General features: G+C 44.4%; 1 protein-coding gene across 1 annotated transcript in view; it reads left to right on the top strand.

Annotated features, from left to right (window-relative positions):
• MFNG (MFNG O-fucosylpeptide 3-beta-N-acetylglucosaminyltransferase) overlaps window positions 1-17,753 on the top strand; it is a 61,316-nt gene extending 43,563 nt beyond the window's left edge. Inside the window, exons 4-8 of the mRNA XM_029590055.1 lie at window positions 7,299-7,452; window positions 10,942-11,027; window positions 11,530-11,695; window positions 11,979-12,064; window positions 14,695-17,753. Coding sequence (XP_029445915.1) covers window positions 7,299-7,452; window positions 10,942-11,027; window positions 11,530-11,695; window positions 11,979-12,064; window positions 14,695-14,764 — 562 coding nt within the window. The 3' untranslated portion in view covers window positions 14,765-17,753. The remainder of the gene's footprint in view (window positions 1-7,298; window positions 7,453-10,941; window positions 11,028-11,529; window positions 11,696-11,978; window positions 12,065-14,694) is intronic.
• Window positions 17,754-18,786: the final 1,033 nt, after the last annotated feature.

Raw genomic sequence — 18,786 nt, forward strand, 5'->3', positions numbered from 1 at the left:
TTTTTTTCTTTGAAAACTGACACCATTCCCTAGGGTTGCACCAGAGTTAATTAACTTGGGCGCATTCACCCCAGTGGATGGCGCCATTTTGATGTACAGTATTCTTTTTTTGGTTTTTTTTAATGTTGATTTTTTTTTTTTCACACGAATGAAATGAATCAAACTTTCCATGAACTGAAATTCGTGGGGGAAAAGCCTCCCGAAAACGAACCAAAAAACAAACACATTTTTTATCCCTGCACATCCCTAAGAGGAGGAACCAGACATTGAGCTTTTAGCGGAAACAGAGGATTCGTTACCCAAAAATCAAACTGTGGATGTTTCAGAGTCACTCCTTTCTTATCCCTTTATCATTTCCAATCCTGTCCTTCCCCTTTCCTTCTCTTCTTCCCAGAGCTTTCACCCCTTTCAATCCCTTCCTGCCCAGAGAAAGCTTTTACTCCTGTATCAGTACACAAATCAGGATTTTGCAAGGCCTTGCCTGCTCTCCACTTTGTCGACCCAGGTTTGGTGTGGTCAACATTACCTTCTGAAGGTATCTACTCGCCTCTGCTGGTATGATTTGGTCCTTCTCTGAGGAGCAGGCAGTGGCCTCCGCTCCTGTGTGCTTATCGGGTGGTGTTACACCAGTGTCCCATCTACAATCTCCCTCACTGGGCCTAGCTCAGCCATCTTCCTGCCCAGGATTGACTGGGCACTATCCATTGGAAATGCCCATCCTTGTCCACCCCATGTGGCATACAGCCAAGCAAGAGGCCAGGCTGGGGGCCCAGAGGCAGAAGGGGCCATCCTTGTCTTTAAAACCCCCTCCCCCCACACACACCGTGTACCTATGTGGGACTATGCAATAGGGCATGGACATGGGGCAAGCCTGGCCGGAAGGCTGCCCATTGTGAGCAATCTGCTCCCTGTCCTCCTGCCTCACTGCACCCAGAACCCCTGAGGGCTCCCGCATACCTGGCTTCACACTGCAAAGGAACTTTCATTGCCCACCCCAGCCTGAGCACCAATGGCTTGTACCAGGCCATTCTGTGGTGCATTATATGGGCAAAACAGTATGCTTGAGCTCCCCTAGCTGGACATAAAACCAGCCAGAGTACCTCCCAATGTTTGCTTGACCTGCAGCTCCCTCCCCTACCCCCATGCCTGTCTGCTCTGTCCCACTATCCTTTTTTTACCCCCTCAAGGCCAGGACCATTATGCAGCTGGCCCAAAGCTGCCTCCAATCTGCCCTCCCTGGGGTATGTGGCCCATCCCTGCCCCTCAGTTTCCGCCTTGGTCACTTCCGTGCACAGTCCTGCTTCCAGAGGCCAGCATAGCTCTCCCCGACAACCTTCTGCGGCTAATGCTTTATGCCTCCTTCCTCCACCCCCCCCCCCCCCCCCCCCCGCAATCCTAGAGGAGGTGGATAGGGCCGTGTGGGCACTATCTTCCCACTAACTTTCTTTTTGTTGGGGGCACGCTTGCCACGAGTGGGTGGCTCAGGCCCACCTATGGCCGCAGGAAGAGCAGCCCCAAGGCCCAAGCCTTCACGCCCTATGTCGGCAGGTAGGGCAGAGAGCACATCTGTTCTAACTGGCAGGCTAGCCCCCCTCCTCTTCCCATCCAGGGGTGAGCTACCAGTGCTAAAGGCCTGGGTACACCCACCTTGGATACTGGAGGAGGTAGGGCATCGAGCTGCATCAGGAAGGTCTGCCGAGGACTGCGTTCCTGGAGACACGTAGCTGTAAGATGGCTGTCGCTGGTTTGCTGCAGGAAACCACGTCTGCCTTCGGAGAAGAAGCAAGAGGCAGACCCTCCGTCCGTTCCAGCCTCTTATTGCCTCCTGATACTGCCCCCCCCCCCCCCCCCCCTGCTCATTCTCCTGTCCCAGAACCTCCCTGCTGGAAAGGGAGGATCACAGAGGCGGGGAAGTAAAGCCTCAGGAAATGATGCTGGTAAGGCGGTGGGGGGGAAGGAGGCTCCCTCCACACTGTTACAGTATCAGGAGAGGGCTCTTCGGCTCACAGACCTTTTTTTTGTGTGTTTGCTGGGCGGCCCCTTTTTCCCTTTTCTTTTAGGGGGTAATCTTGTAACATCACGCAGAAGTTAAACCCGTTTTCATAGTGAACTTAAGAGCATGAGTCCACTTTGAACATTATCCCGGCCATACTGTGCACACGATTCCACCGGCTGTTAGAGCTGCACGTAGGTTTGCCGAGGGAATTGGCACCCATACATTTTACGATATAAAGGTCTGGGCGTAAGTCCCAGTCTTGCCCACATGTCACCTTCTCAAGCATCTCTCCCATATGCCCATAAACGTATGCAGATATAGTGTGTCTGTGCATTAGTTTTTGCACGCATTGGTCATACTGTTTTGTTTTTTTGCAGGTAAAGGTGCTGCCATACCCACAGAAGTCCCTTTTAAAATTACTCTCTTAGCAGAGAGATGGCATGAGCGAGCCAATATCTTCCATCTTCCAGCCCCTCTTCCCCCTTTTGGGAAGGATCAAAACCGCTACAAAGTATGTGAATTTTCAGTTCATAAATAAAGTTGAGAGTCTGTATTGGCTCGGCTGCACTGTTCTTACACTGTCACTGCCATCAGACAGCAAAAATTGATTCTACAGGGTTCAGGAAGGACCCAGATCATTGCCTCCTGTGTGCTGAAACCCGGGAAACCTCCCTGTTTGTTTCTTTTAATTAAGATGAACTTCCTCAAAATTCCCAGAAAATTCAGTTGATAATTAAAAGTAGATATTTTGTTTACATTAAAAAAAAAAATACAACAAACCTTTTTGGTTAAAAATAAAACCCAGTAGTAAAGCAGAAGGCTTGATATTCCAGAAACAGCCCTGCCAGAAAAGTAACCTCTTGCATGCTGCAAAACAAAAGAATTACTCGGCTGACTGATTTCAAGAGAACTAGAATTGGAAAAATGGAACGACAGATGACAGGAACTGATGCAAGGTTATTTGGTGCCAGAGGCGAACCTTCAGCCTTGCACCTCCCCTGCCCTCAACACATACATGCACACACACGTCACTTTTGAAAATTAATATTGTGCGTTAGTATGAATAAAAATTCAGTAAACGATGGCAGGAAAAGGCCAAATCGACCCATCCTTGTGACCCAGTTGAGATTCTCATTGTACTGTGTGTTCTCATTAATCTGTAATATTGGCTTTGCTGCTGCTCCTCTTTACCAGCTCAGTTTTCCAAGCTCTGGGAAGCTTTGCATTTCTGGCCCCTCTCTCCCTGGTTGGGTCCCAGCCTTAATGGGGATGATGTTTAAAAAGGGTTGGCAGTACTGTTGCAGGTGAGGGAGAAGGAGATTTTGTAGACGCTGGAGTCTGACCATGGCAAACGGGGTCTGAGCTTACTGTATTTGGTAGGGCCTCAAGGTCCACCAATTAAGACATCATTTTTGGAAATCGAGAGAGAGTCTTTGGAGTCTGAATGGTCTCGACCTGAAGGAAACATCTCCCCTTCCAGGAGGCACAGCATTCCAGCTTGTTTGATTCTCTGCGCTCAGTTAACACTAGAGGCGGACATATCGGCAATGAGGTTGTTTTCTTCACTCTGTTTTTGGTGGCTCGTGATTAAGAAAGAGCCAGAACTTCCCGCCTTTCACAGGGAGGGTCCCAAGGACACCGATTCAGTTCAGAGAAGGAGGGCAAAAAGAAAGCCCATTATGAATAAAGATATCGCTGCTCTTTTAGTTGTCATTCTCCTGTTTCTTTTCACCATTTTTGCCATCGTGCCTTGGATCTTATTTTTCAAGCGGCAATAAACTGATTTTTAGGTGCCCACCACCAAAAAGACTGGCGGTACTTTTCCTTGACCTCATTGATGTTATCTTCCATTCTACTACAGTGAATATTCAGGGAATTATTTGAGAAGGCCCTTGAGAGGAAGATTACTGTCTGGCTAGTCCCTTACCGCACTGAGGGCCCCGGAGGTCATAACTCCTCCCCACCCATGGATCCCACTAGCAGCCCTTTATTCAGTCTCACAACGAAGAGAGGGTTACATACACTTTTCATCAGAATGCACTTGAGAATGTTGTTTTCCATGCTTTCATTTTAAACAAATGTAGAAACACACTTTCTCCAGGTCCGTGTTCTGTGCGAGCTCATGTTCTGCTGACAAGGTGACCACAGATAGCGAGCTGTCTCAAATCTAAGCCATCACCATCCGGAAGACATACAAATTGTGCATATTAAACAAGCAAAACGCTCACAAAAGGATTATAACTAAGGGATATCAGCTAGCTAGGAACTCTTATACAGACAATGAAAATGTCTTCCAAATGACCCGGTCCTCTCAATCATGTATTGCAAAGGAACTGTCCATAAAACCTATCAGTAGGCAGAATATTTCTTTCTTTTGGTAATTTATTAATTGCAAGCAAAAACTGCAGCAGAATCAGACAACATATATAGTGCACAGCAATTGCAAAGTACATATGTCATAAATTCTAAGCGTTAAGCACGTCCTAAAAGAAAAGACCCGACACCAGCTGGTGTTTCGGCACTTCCTGCATCAGGGAACAGCATTAAAATAACACTTATGTATCGGCATGCTCGGAAGCCAGACTCTGCATGCAGTGTAAGAATGGAAAAACAGAAACATCACTATTCCTCATAAAACAGGAAAATCAAGAAATATAAATCAATCATAATAGTAAAGCAGAGTTGCTTACCTTAACAGGTGTTCTAGAGCAGCAGGATGGTAGTCCTCACACATGGGTGACATCATCAGATAGAGCCCGGCATGGAAAACTTCTGTCAAAGTTTCTAGAACTTTGACTGACACGCTGAGCATGCCCAGCATGCCACTATCCACGCAGCCACTCGGGGTCCCCATTCAGTCTTGTTACAGAGAATTTAAAAAATAAAACAACAAGCTTAAAATGGAGCCCAACTCCACGGAGTGGTGGGCGGGTTTCGTGAGGACTGACATTCTGCTGTCCTAGGAGAACACCAGTTACAGGTAAGCAACTCTGCTTTCTCCTGGGACAAGCAGGATGGTAGTCCTTACACATGGGTGAATACCTAGCTGCAGGCTGCTTCTGGACGGAGTGGACCAACAGACACCAAACAGGTGCCAACGGGCACAACAAGCTAGGTGCTGTTGGTAACGGAGGAAGACAGCCTGAACCTGAAAAATAGGACCCTAGGCGGAAGAGTCGGGTTTAAAACTGAAATTGGTTACGGAGGACAGATTGGCCAAATCTACTATCCTGGCGGCCGTCTCTGGCCAAGCAATAATGAGCTGCGAACGTATGGAGAGAACTCCACATGGCAGCCCTCCAGATCTCCGCCACTGGAACTGCTCTCAGGTTAGCCACTGAAGTCCCCATGGCCCGGACAGAGTGAGCCTTAACATGACCCTCAAACTGCAATCCCGCTTGCACTACATATAGGGTCTGGCTTGATGTGGTTTCCTGTTCAGTTTTTGTCTGCATATTTCTGTTTATACTTTATAGTCTCTTTATTCTGTATTTGATGAGAGTCTGTCTGTGTTCTGCATTTGTGACTGAGGTGAGGTATTCCAACAATATGTAGTTTATATAAGCTTGGCTTGTTTTGTATTGGTGTTTTAGGGCCTGGTGTACTATTTGCAGTTTTGCCTTTTCATAGGTGGGGTTGTTACTATTTGAGTGCTGGCAGTTAGTGCTATTTTGGTATGGGAGTTTTACTATATTGTAATTGTAATTCAATTTTCTCATGGCTTTCTGAGGGCCAAGCACATCCAACTTATATTACAATAAGCCTAATATCCGATGGCTTTCTAGTGTTTTATTTGCAGGTTTTGTTGGTTGGCACCACAGCAGTGCAAGTAAATATAGTATACTGTACATATTGTTTTTAACTCATAAGAGAGTACTTTAAATGTTCTTCTTTATGTAAAATCTGTTATTATAAATTCATAATTTTAATTGTGTGTGGAGAGAGCCACGGAGGAGGAGCTCAAGGCTATAAGGTTCACCTAGGTTGCCTAATACTCTTGTGCCAGCCCTGACTGGAAAAAACACATAAATTAAGAATTAAAAAAAAAAACAAAACCCCAAACAAACAGAACAAGTAGGGGCAGCAAAAAAGCTAGCAGCATCCCTGGTGTTTGTTTATTGCAGAGTGCACCAGGTTCCATGGCAGCACTGTTACTGCGAGGTTCACCCTGTACTCTGTGTTCCATCCTCAAAGGGGGGGCAGACGCACACACATAGGATATCTCATTTATCAGATAGTGACTTTGAAAACTGTTAGTTTTGCAATGCAAGAAGCTCTGAAAATTCCTGGGTGGTGATACCAGTTTTGGTGTACATGTGCGTATTTTGTGTCCTGCAGGAGAGAGAGAGAGAGATCTGTAATCTGGTCCAAGTATCATTTCCCCTTCTTCCCTCCCCCCACCCCCCTCCACTATCTCCAGGGCCGGTGCAGGAGTATTTGCTGCCCTAGGCGAACCTTCAGTCATGCACCCCCCCCCTTCCCTAATTTACCTCCAGCACAGCTCTCTATCCTACTGGCAGAGGGGGCTCCAGATCACTGTCCCCTTCTTTGTCGGTGGTTGGCTCTGGCACAGCACCCCCTCTGGACTTCGACCTAGCAGGTTTTTGCCACCCCCCCAGAACTTTTGGCACTCTAGGCGACTGCCTAGTTTGCCTGATGGAAGCCCCCGGCCTGGCCGTCTCCCTTCTGGATCAGCCGCTAGTGACATAGCTCTGAAGGTTTTTGGCAGAAGTGAGACGGCTTTAAGTTGTCTCTGAAAATGGGAGAGCAGTGGTCCTGCTGGAATTAAATATCGCTTAAAGGAGCAGAGACTCACCCCGAGGGCTGCTTTGACTTGTGTGTCGACTGTGCCTGGAAAGGGAGCCGTGGGTGGGGGTTTTCAGATGCGTGACATTGCTGTATTGGGCTTGGTAGTCTCGCCCCAATTCTTCATCTAGCATACTCCTTCCTTCCCGCATACTTTTACCTCTGCTGGCTCCCCTCTTTACAAAGGAAACTAGAGATGGAGATATTTCTTGTTCAGTTGTACATTTGTACGTTACCAGGACTGTCCCAAAATGACCTGAGTCCCTCTCTGTTTTACTTTATTTCTTCTTTTCCTCCCATCCTTTGTCCCTGCCTCTGCCTTCCTTTTTTTCCCTCGTCCCTTTTTTCCCTCACCGTTTCCTTCCTTTTATTTCTCTTCCCCCCATCGCCTTCTTTCCTTTTCTCTCATCTTCCTTTGTGAGTCTCTTTCCTCTCGTTCTTCCCCCCCCCCCCCTCGCTCTCCCCTCTTCCTACCCCCTTTTCTTTTTCCGCGCAGCTGGTTCTGTCACCTGGACGACGATAACTACCTGAACCTGCCTGCCTTGCTGAAGGCGCTGTCTGCCTACTCCCCGGCCTGGGACATCTACATCGGGAAGCCCAGCCTGAACCGACCCATCCGGGCCGATGAGCCGCTTCCAGATAACCAAACGGTAACTGCCTCTCCCTCCCCAGCCCCCTCAAACCAAACCGGCAGAGGGATCTCTTTAACCAGCCACAAGTGCATTAATGGATTTGGTTTCCGCGTCCGCCCCGTCCTGTGCTTCTTACCCTCGCATACAGCGCCATGAGTGGGACCCTCCAATCCTGCCTTGGAGAGGACACTCAGCTTTACTTACTTGCTGAGTTCTTATTGACTCTTTAGTTGATTTTGGTTTTATTCTGGGTGATATTTGGCATTACTGAATTTGTATTGCTCTTATGCTGGCTGTTTTATTGTTGTGAGTTGTGGATGATATCTGTTGTTCAGTATCATCGGGGATGTTATTGATTTGTTATTACTGTGTAATTTATTGTTATTAAGCATTATGGATGATGATATTTGTTATTGTTGGTATTTATTGCTTGAATGCTGATTGTTTTATGTCACAAATTTATAGATTTTTTTTTATTATTATTCTTGCTTGTTCTTCCTCGCCTTGAGCACTCCATGGAAAGGTTTGCAATAAATAAAATGTTTGTTATTCCTAACATTTCCTGTGGAAAGGTGGTTAGGACTGTGCTGGCAGTGGGGACGCCAGGATGGTTATGTTAGATTATGAAGATGAACGGGGGAGTCTCTGTTGTCAGAGGCCTGGGGAGGGATTACAAATCAGGAGGAGAGTTGAGAGGAGGCTGTTGGATTCTAAGATTTTATTCTTTTGAGTGTGTGTGTGTATGCTAGAGTTTGGGAGAAAGTGGGGTGAAGGTTTACCCCAGGGGAGAAGCTGGAAATGGAGGGTTATATCGATGGATATGCAGCACGCGACTGGATGCTGGGAAGTGGAAGTGGGGAGGAGAAGTAAGGAGACTGGGGGGCAGGGGGAGGGAAAGCGTTTTGTTTTCCTGCATTACCCAATGTATTATTTTGGCAACCCTTGCAAAGGTTGTCATGCCAATAAAAATGTCTTTGAACATGAATTTTGCATTTTTGCTGCTTTCGTGACTTGTTGCTCTTTTCTTCTCCCTGGACAAGAAATTAACTAGTTGAGATAGACTGACACCCATCAATAGAATCCCACAATCTACCAATATGATACAATATAAAAATACAAATTTTATTTGAAAATTACTTTTATAAATTTTACACAATTTTTAATAAAAAATTTTTGAGCTCAAAATTTACATTAAATATGGCCCATTATCCAACCACCTAATTTCACAATTAATTCAATGCATTTCTTTGTGTATTGAGATCATTGCTGATAATTTTTCACCACTTGAATGCGATGATTAAATTTTAAACCGCAATTAAACTTCCAAATTGATTCTTTTGAACAGTTCAACACTATAAATCAATCTTACTCAATAATATCGCGAGAATCAAATTAATTCAATTCATTTCTTTGTGTGTTAAGATCGTGGCTAGTAATTTTTTCGCCACTTGAATGTAATAATTAAATTTTGAACCACAATTAAACTTCCAAATTAATTCTCTTGGATAGTTCAAAATTGAATCTTAAACCGCAATTGAACTTCCAAATTGATTCTTTGTGAACAGTTCAACAATATTGCGATAATTAGATTTTAAACTGCAATTGAGCTTCCAATATCACAAATATTTATAATTGCATCATGAACATTTCTATAAACCAATTACAAAAATGTAAAACTGATTGTATCTTTAAATACTTCAACATTTGGCTGCGTGAAAATTTCACTGAAAAATAGTCCCATTTGTGTAATTTTAGGTGCTGGAACAATTCAGCTCTCAATGATAACAGTTCTTATCGACCACAGTTCAAATTGTTGATATCAATGAGCAAAAACATTTTTTAAAAGGTTTTTCTGAAACCATGAAGCCACGATATCTTCCCAGTTGGCTTCCGGTGATAGGATTTCCACAAACTGAATAAATCTAATATTGGTGTCACCCGACAGTGATGATGACAGGAAAACCTGTTCAAGTGATAGCAAAAAAGCCTATCTTGTCCCGACAAAACCTTATCTTGTCATCTTTTAGCCCACATGTCTTTCGGCTATGCGGTCCACTTCATAACCTTGGCTGAAGTTGCCGCATTCGCTTCAATTTCTTAACAGAAGGCGGCTTCTGAAACCATGAAGCCACAATATCTTCCCAGTTGGCTTCCGGTGATAGGATTTCCACAAACTGAATAAATCTAATATTGGTGTCACCCGACAGTGATGATGACAGGAAAACCTGTTCAAGTGATGGAAAAAAAGCCTATCTTGTCCCGACAAAACCTTATCTTGTCATCTTTTAGCCCACATATCTTTCGGCTATGCGGTCCACTTCATAACCTTGGCTGAAGTTGCCGCATTCGCTTCAATTTCTTAACAGAAGGCAGCTTCTGTTAAGAAATTGAAGCAAATGCGGCAACTTCAGCCAAGGTTATGAAGTGGACCGCATAGCCGAAAGATATGTGGGCTAAAAGATGACAAGATAAGGTTTTGTCGGGACAAGATAGGCTTTTTTGCCATCACTTGAACAGGTTTTCCTGTCATCATCACTGTCGGGTGACACCAATATTAGATTTATTCAGTTTGTGGAAATCCTATCACCGGAAGCCAACTGGGAAGATATTGTGGCTTCATGGTTTCAGAAAAACCTTTTAAAAAATGTTTTTGCTCATTGATATCAACAATTTGAACTGTGGTCGATAAGAACTGTTATCATTGAGAGCTGAATTGTTCCAGCACCTAAAATTACACAAATGGGACTATTTTTCAGTGAAATTTTCACGCAGCCAAATGTTGAAGTATTTAAAGATACAATCAGTTTTACATTTTTGTAATTGGTTTATAGAAATGTTCATGATGCAATTATAAATATTTGTGATATTGGAAGCTCAATTGCAGTTTAAAATCTAATTATCGCAATATTGTTGAACTGTTCACAAAGAATCAATTTGGAAGTTCAATTGCGGTTTAAGATTCAATTTTGAACTATCCAAGAGAATTAATTTGGAAGTTTAATTGTGGTTCAAAATTTAATTATTACATTCAAGTGGCGAAAAAATTACTAGCCACGATCTTAACACACAAAGAAATGAATTGAATTAATTTGATTCTCGCGATATTATTGAGTAAGATTGATTTATAGTGTTGAACTGTTCAAAAGAATCAATTTGGAAGTTTAATTGCGGTTTAAAATGTAATCATCGCATTCAAGTGGTGAAAAATTATCAGCAATGATCTCAATACACAAAGAAATGCATTGAATTAATTGTGAAATTAGGTGGTTGGATAATGGGCCATATTTAATGTAAATTTTGAGCTCAAAAATTTTTTATTAAAAATTGTGTAAAATTTATAAAAGTAATTTTCAAATAAAATTTGTATTTTTATATTGTATCATATTGGTAGATTGTGGGATTCTATTGATGGGTGTCAGTCTATCTCAACTAGTTAATTTCTTGTCCAGTATTGTATACTAGTTTTTCTCGCTAATCATTGTTCCTCTTTTCTTCTCCCTTCCACAGAAATCTGTCTTTTTCTGGTTTGCCACGGGCGGCGCTGGTTTTTGTCTCAGCCGGAAGCTTGCTGTGAAGATGATGCCATGGGCTAGGTGAGCCTTGTAGTGAGGAGGTCGGGATTAGCCACATGGCTGGAAGCAATTCTGTAGTGGGAGTGTTTGTTTCCAGAAGAAGATCTTGTATCAGGGAGAAAAAGACAACCAGACAGAGGGGGTGAACAGGTGATGAGGGTAGAGAGAGAGAGATCAGATGATGAAGCACCAGAAGCAGGAAGAAAAACAGATGGATAGATAACAGATGAAAAGACAGACTGAAGAGGAGAGAGGGAAGAAGAAGAAGGCAAGAAGGCAAGAAGGCAAGAAGGAAGGACAGAGTGATCTAGAGAAGTGGGAAGAAGAGAGAGGTGGATGGAGAGAAGTAAGAGATGAGAAAAAGTGGACAGCTTAGGACCCACTTCAGCCAAGTGCAGGCAGAAGACCTTCTGTAGATGAAGGTGAATAGCACAAGTTGATCCTACCTGTTTTTCCTTATCCTGATGCTCTCACCTGTCTCCCCCCCCCTCCCCCCAAATCGAAACACTGCTGCCTCTTCTAGTGGCGGCAGGTTCCTCAGCACCTCTGACCTCATTCACCTGCCAGACGACTGCACCATTGGGTACATCATCGAGCAGAAGCTGGGAGTCCGACTCCTGAGGAGCCCTCTCTTCCACTCCCACCTGGAGAACCTGCACTTGATCCCCAAATCTCAGCTGCAGCACCAGGTGAGATGGAAGCCTTTGGGGAGGAGGGAAGAGAAAAAAGAGGCAGCGAGAGTTGCACAAACAGCAGCAAAAAAACAAAAAACGCAAGGAGAAAGAGGAAATGAAAGCCCAGCACATCCAGAGAACCTTCTGAGAACTTTCTCAGAATGACTGGTATTACAGGGGTTTGGTCGTTTTCAGATATTCGATGCCCTATACTGGCCCCGTGCATGTGCAATTTGTCGTGCCAGTAAAGTTCTTTGAATTGACTCGATATCCTGTCTCATTCTTTGCTCTGCTGCAGGTGACTCTTAGCTATGGCGTCTTTGAGAAAAAGCAGAACGTGGTTCACCTTCCTGGTCCTTTCTCTACCCAGAGCGACCCAACCCGGTGTGTAGCTGTTGAGTGTGTGTGTGTGTGTGTGTGGTGGGGGAGTGTCCTCCTCCTTTCTGTATTCTTAGAGCATTGAAGAAAGGGATGGCAGTGGAGCGCAAAGCTTCGGATGATTCAGGCACTGACATCGTTGTAGGGTGGGATGGGTGTGGTCAAATGATGTCAGCGCCTGATTGGGAATCTTTGTGAATCCCAATTCCTTTTTTGACTGTAACACTAACTGCGTGAGGAAAAAGTGATTTATAAGTCATACCAGAGGCCCTGGGTGTTGGCTTCAGTATTGGTTTTGTAAAGAGCAAAGCTGAAAAAGGCAAGGTTTGTAGTGGCCTAGCAGCAGGGTTGGTGGAGGCTGTCACCGTGGCAGATTTGGGGCATTCTTGGGACAGATATGGAGGAAAGTGGTGGGAAAAGAGTTGAGAGAAGACAGGTAAAAGACATGGGTGGAGGGGAATTGGTGTTTGGTTGCCCAACGGATTTTATCTACGCATCTACCCAATTTGGATGAACCACAACTGGTTGGACTGGCCATTTTGATCTTCATCTGCTGAAATTTACTATCATACTATAAATTGAGTGGGTATCAGCTGACTTCATGGTTCAGGGAAACTTGGTGGTGTGGTGTGGGGGGATTTTGGTTCGTATCCTCTCTCTACCGGAGGCCAGTCGATCAGAGTGTACCAGAGAAAAGTAATGTGCTCGGGCGCCACCGAGAAAAGATGGCCACCATTCCTATGGTGGCCCTTGAGGGCCAACAGGTGGCACTGATGTACTCCTTCAACCCTCAGCTAGTGAAGATGCATTGAGCCACCTGGGAATGCCATGGTTGAAGAAGAGGTCAAAGATGGCAGGATTCAAGGAGGGGAAAACCAAATGTGAACAGATAGATATGGGCCATAAGTCACAGAGTGCTCGTATGTAGGTATCCTGCAGACCTCCTTTCTACACCAGTGAATTTTATTGATAGAGGCCTGCATTACGATCTTGCTCCCATGTATGCTGTCACAAAAGAACATAAGAAATTGCCCTACTGGGTCAGACCAAGGGTCCATCAAGCCCAGCATCCTGTTTCCAACAGTGGCCAATCCAGGCTACAAGTACCTGGAAGAACCCAAACACTAAGTAGATCCCACGCTACTAATGCTAATAATAGCATTAGTATCCAAACCTTTTATAAACCCAGCTGTTGGGCTGTAGAGACTGCCACGTGGAAGTGTTGAGTATGGCGTAAAGATAAATAATTGCATTTTCTCGATAACATTGAGTGGAATGCGGCTGCTCGAAACTGGCATCTTAACCGGTTGCTTCAGGTCAGAGCTGCAAAATCAGGACTTCTCAGAGGTGCTATCAGTGCCGGATTTACACACAGGCTACCTAAACTACGGCTTGGGACCTTTAAATACAAAACTAAGGTACTACATTTCTTAACATGGCTTAGGGTCTCAGCTTAAGGATGTGATGCTAATTAGTCAGTTTCTATGCTGTATGGATGTGTAAATGCAGCACTGCTTACCATCTGAGCTGCATCGTCACCCTGATGTCACTCTGAGCCCCTTTCCTAAGGTCGCCACCTCCCCCAGGTCAGCCCGAAGAGGTGGATCCAGCCCTGGTTCTGCCCCCTTGCACACATGAAGGTGTGCTAGTCCTAACTTTTCTGTTCATTGCGGATAGCTGCAAAACCCAACTGGCTATGAGGAGGGAGGGTCACCAGGTCTGGGCATCGCTGCCTTATAAAGGAACTCCTATGAGGATGGTTCTGCAGGTGCATCTTGCTGAAATGTCCGTCTCCTCTGTTCAGTGTCCTCGCAAGCATTTCTGTCCCGCTCGGTCTTTCGTGGGCCGATCTGCTTGACAGCTCATCATCTGTCTCCCTTAAAGCAGGACTATGGGAGCAAGGCTCTGCAAAATAGCAGAACCTGTTTGTTTCTTGGCTCCGTTATTTCCTTTTATTTATGTCCAGGCACTTTTTTCTCCTGCTCCACTGGGCTTCCAGCTCTGTTGGAGATGGTCTCCATGAAGGCACCATGAGAGTCTTCATTCACATCAGAAGTACCTGAGCTTTTATCCCCTATTTTTATAACCTTCCCTAGCCCAACCATTGCAGTGAGAGTCCTTGACCGGGGAGCCACTTGGTATGTGCAGACCATAGTGCCAGCCACTAGGTGTCACCACTGTACTGATTTCCCCCCTTAGAGGCTGTAAATATTGCTTCCCCACCATCCACAGGCCCAGGAGAGCTAAGAAGCAAAAGCCAGGGCCTCAAGGCCTCTTCTTTGTTTACATTTTTACAGGAGTTTTTTTTTTGTTGTTCAGAATAAATATGCCCTTTTGTATTACAATCATGCCCTGCTGTTAAAATTCTCCTCACCCGAGCCCTCTCTTCATCAGTCCTTGCTTGTGTTCCTTCTTTCTGTGTGTCAATGCAATGCCTGCCCAGTGTCCAGGATGAGGAACAGCACAGCAGCGCCCGGTTTACAGAGATTCATAAAGGTGAAAGGTTAACCACCCGGGAGGAGTTTTCCCAATCTTTAAACATATTATCGCCTCAGGAATGAAACAGAAATCAGGTTTTCTAGTACTGCTTTTTTGAAGGCCGCTGTCGTGATGAGTAATTTCTCTTGTTTCTGCAGGTTCCGGTCCATCCACTGCCTCCTTTATCCAGACACGCCCTGGTGCCCAACACAGGCTTCTATCCAGTGACCTGCCGGGGGTTCGTAGGGTCAGCTCAAGCCAGTATAACTCTACCCGCCCCGTCTCGGGCTGTGCCAGGGGATGGCGCAAAGGTTTTGCTGTTGCTGGGGGTGAGCCTCTCGTAGTGGATGCTGTCTGACTCTCGGGTGAGGACTCCGTGCTGCATGAGAAGGAAACCCTACAAACAAGATGGCTGTGAGGAGCGGAAAGAACCACAGCTTGGGGGCACCAGAGAGCTGGGGAGGGAAGATTCCCACGCCTGATTTTGCACTACGAATGTAGAACTGTAACCAGCATTTGAATGCCGTAAAGAGGAACAGTGTGGAGAGAGTGAGGGGGGGTTAGGAGGCTCACACCCTAACTTCCTGATGAAAACTTGCACATGATACAAGGACAAAAATAATAATAATAATTATCCAGCTATCTAGCAGCCGCTGAATATCTGGTTATACTCGGCGGCCACTAGATAGACGAATCAGTCACATCCGTCTTATCTAGTTAGCCAGCTAAGATATGGGCAGGCAATGGGCGGACGCTACTTAGCCAGATAGGTTACCCGGATAAGTAGCGATTTTCAGCCTTAGCCGGATAACTTATACGACTAAGTTAGACCTGCTCAACAGCAAGTCTAAACTTAGATAACACTTATCCGTTCAAGAAGCACTGAATACAGGGATATTCTACAGCATAGCCGTGCTGCTGAATGTCCCATCTAAGTTAGATATGTCTGTCCAGCTAACTTAGATAAACAGATAGAAGTAAAGAACAGAGCTGTTTGAGTGGAAAAGATGTGAACCGCAGTCTTCTGATGCCTGGATCCATAGGCACCCTCCACCTCTAGAGAAAAAAAATGAACTAAGGCTGAGGACCCAAATGTGCCTTTATGTACATGAAGCGGCGTCAGTAAATAAGGTGCATTGAAACTGTTCCGGTGCCATGCTTAAGTCAATACACAGAAAGAGGGAGTGGGAAGGGCTCCATGGCTTAATTTTTTCCTCTGCCTCCATTTAGTGATGGGAGGTCAAACTCCCAGAGGGTCTGGACTGTTGGAGGCGCAATGTCCGAAACAGGATAAATAGCCAAGAGGGGGTTGTTCTGCATACAAGGCAGAGCACCTTCATTACCTTAATCCCTTCTTTAGACCTGCTGTGACAATCGTGTATTGCAGTCTTTTGACGGTTTTGCAAAATTCCATCATCATGATATAAAATAACTTTTCTTGGGGTTTTTTTTGGAGTGGTTACAAGAAGCATACCTTAAAACAGCAGTGTTACTCCTGCACCTCCTCGGATAAGCCTGACTGGAGTTAGAATGAGAAAGGAAGGGAAGCTAAGAGATCAACTGAGACCTCATCATTGCACCAGCAAAGAAATTAGGGAGACTGTATGGACATTGTGGTCTTTATCTGCCATCATGTTTTATATTTCAGTGTTAAATATGGCTAATAGAAACATCTGAAGATGTTCTGGATCTAGATCAGGGGTAGCCAATCATTCACATGTTGACAGAGTCGCAAAACCAAAATTCATAGAGGCAGAGAGCTCCCATGCCTGTCACGGGAAGGCGAGAGATGGCACCCATCCCCCAACACACACATACACATTCTTTCTCTGACACAGACACACACACACTCATATACACACACACATATTGTCTGACACAAAGACACACACACTCTATGTCTCTGACACACACACACACACATTCTCAGAGACACACACACAATATCTGACACACACACTCTCACAGCAACACATACGCTCTGATACAGACTCTCTCACTGTCTCTCTGACACAAAGATACACATTCACTCTCTCTTAGACACAAAGACATTCTCTTTTTCTGACACATACACACTCACTTTCAGATACACAGACATACACTCTGACACAAAGACACAGACACATACTGTATCTTAGAACATACTGTATCTGGGGGACCTTGACAACTCCTGTCCCGGGATTCGGAGGTTTCTGATTCCAGCGTGGGCATTCGGTGAGACACCCTGCCCCAGAGGACCCTGAGGACCATAAAAATGAGGCGTGCTGCGGAGAGAGAGGGGGGACCTTGACAACTCCTGTGCCAGGAATCGGGGGTTTCTGATTCCAGCGTGGGCATTCCGTGAGACACCCTGCCCCAGAAGACTCCGAGGACCATAAAAACGAGGCACGCTGTGGCATGCTGAAGCTGTGCACCAAAGGGGTGTGCCCCTTCTGTAAAATTTTTCATCCCTTGTTTTATTCATTATGGGAAGAAAAGGGAAGGGAAAAATTATAACATCAGCATCTATGTCTACTCCAGCTTATGGCTCAATGGATTCTCATGTAATTAGAGCTAATTCACCACTGCGGGAACAGAGTATGGAATTAGCTGGAATTTCACTATCCCCAGAAAAGTGTTCTCCACCTCCCATGCCACAAGCTTCAACAGGTGCATCTTTATCTGATTTAAATATTTCTCAGAATGACTCTCATGATCGGGGGAACATTAATATGCTGGAGTTTCAACAGGAGTCGGTCTGTGTACACCTGCTAGTGGTGATTTATTAACTGGAGAACAAGAGAACCTGGATAATGTATTGTCATCATTAATAGTCACCCACCCTGTTCCTGAGCCTGTGATATTCAATTCAGTAAAGGAGGAGCCCTTACTGAAAACACAAGAAGAACCGGTGGAGGTATCACTTAATGAAATTTGGAGAGTAATTACTAGAATTGATAAAGCTTTAACACATTCTGTAAAACAGTTATCTTTGTATACAGAAAAAGCATCTCTAAAGTTTTTGAATTTGGAAAATAGATCCTCTAAATTGGAATCTGAAGTTAAGCTGCAGTCTGGAGTTACATCCAGCCTTCAGCTAACTTCAGTTTCAGCTATTAAGGACAAATTAATTATCTACCAAAAATATGAAGCTTTAGAGAATCGCATGCGTTCAAAAATTTTACGTCTATTGAATTTCCCGATAACTCGCTTCCTTTCAGGAAGCGAGTTATTTAAAAAATATGCAACTGAGAATCTTCAGTTTTCAAATGAAAAGAGGTTTTTGATATCTAGTTCTTATTAATTGCCTGATTAAAAAAAAAAAAAAAGGTGCTAAATAGAGAGGAGGGTTCTCTTGATTTTCTAACACCCACTGATAGCCCACATATTTCTTCTTTTTTGGAAGCTGAAGAAATACGAACTAGAGACACTTTTGTGGTTACATTTGCACTAGAATCAGATAAAGATTTGTTTTTTCAACAATTCTTTAAGGAATTAAATTTTTGTGGTCAGAAGATCCAGATATTCCCAGATGTTTCGAGGGAAACCCAACTGAGAAGAAAACAGTTTCTTTTGTTGAAATCTAGGGTATTAAATATAGGGGCGACTTTTTATTTGAAATTTCCCTGTAAATGTGTTATCTCTTTTTAAGGTAACAAGTTTATCTTTTTTGGACCCTGCAGATCTTGAGAGGTTTCTTAATGATAAGAGGAATCTAGATTGAAGAGATATGGCCTGGACGTCCGGGCACAGTAATTTCTGAAATTCCTAATTTGTTTCTTCTTTGTTTTCCCCCAAAATGTGGACTTTAGTATGAATATTACTAATTTTGTTCTTTTGTTACTTTGCCTATTAATGATGATACTTTACCTGTCTTATCTTTGTAAAATGTAATGATCTGAAAAGCAATAAAGTATAAATTATCTCAGACACACACACAACAATATTCTCAGCCACAAAGACAAAATCACACACTCAGCTAGAGATATACACATACTCTCTCTCTCTTTCAGACATAAAGGCACACACACTCTGACACAAAGTCTGATGCAGACTCTCTGACACACTCACACTCTGTCTCTCAGGCACACACACTCGGACACACATCCACACACTATCTGTCTTGCACAAAGACACAGTCTGATACAGACATGCACATTATCAGATACAAAGACATGCTCACTCTCTCAGAGATACACATGGTAACACAGACCCTCTCTCTCTCTCTCTGAGAGAGAGAGAGGGTCTCTCAAGCTAGCCTACCAAATAGA

Source organism: Rhinatrema bivittatum, chromosome 2, assembly GCF_901001135.1.
Source record: "Rhinatrema bivittatum chromosome 2, aRhiBiv1.1, whole genome shotgun sequence".
Lineage (NCBI taxonomy): Eukaryota > Metazoa > Chordata > Amphibia > Gymnophiona > Rhinatrematidae > Rhinatrema > Rhinatrema bivittatum.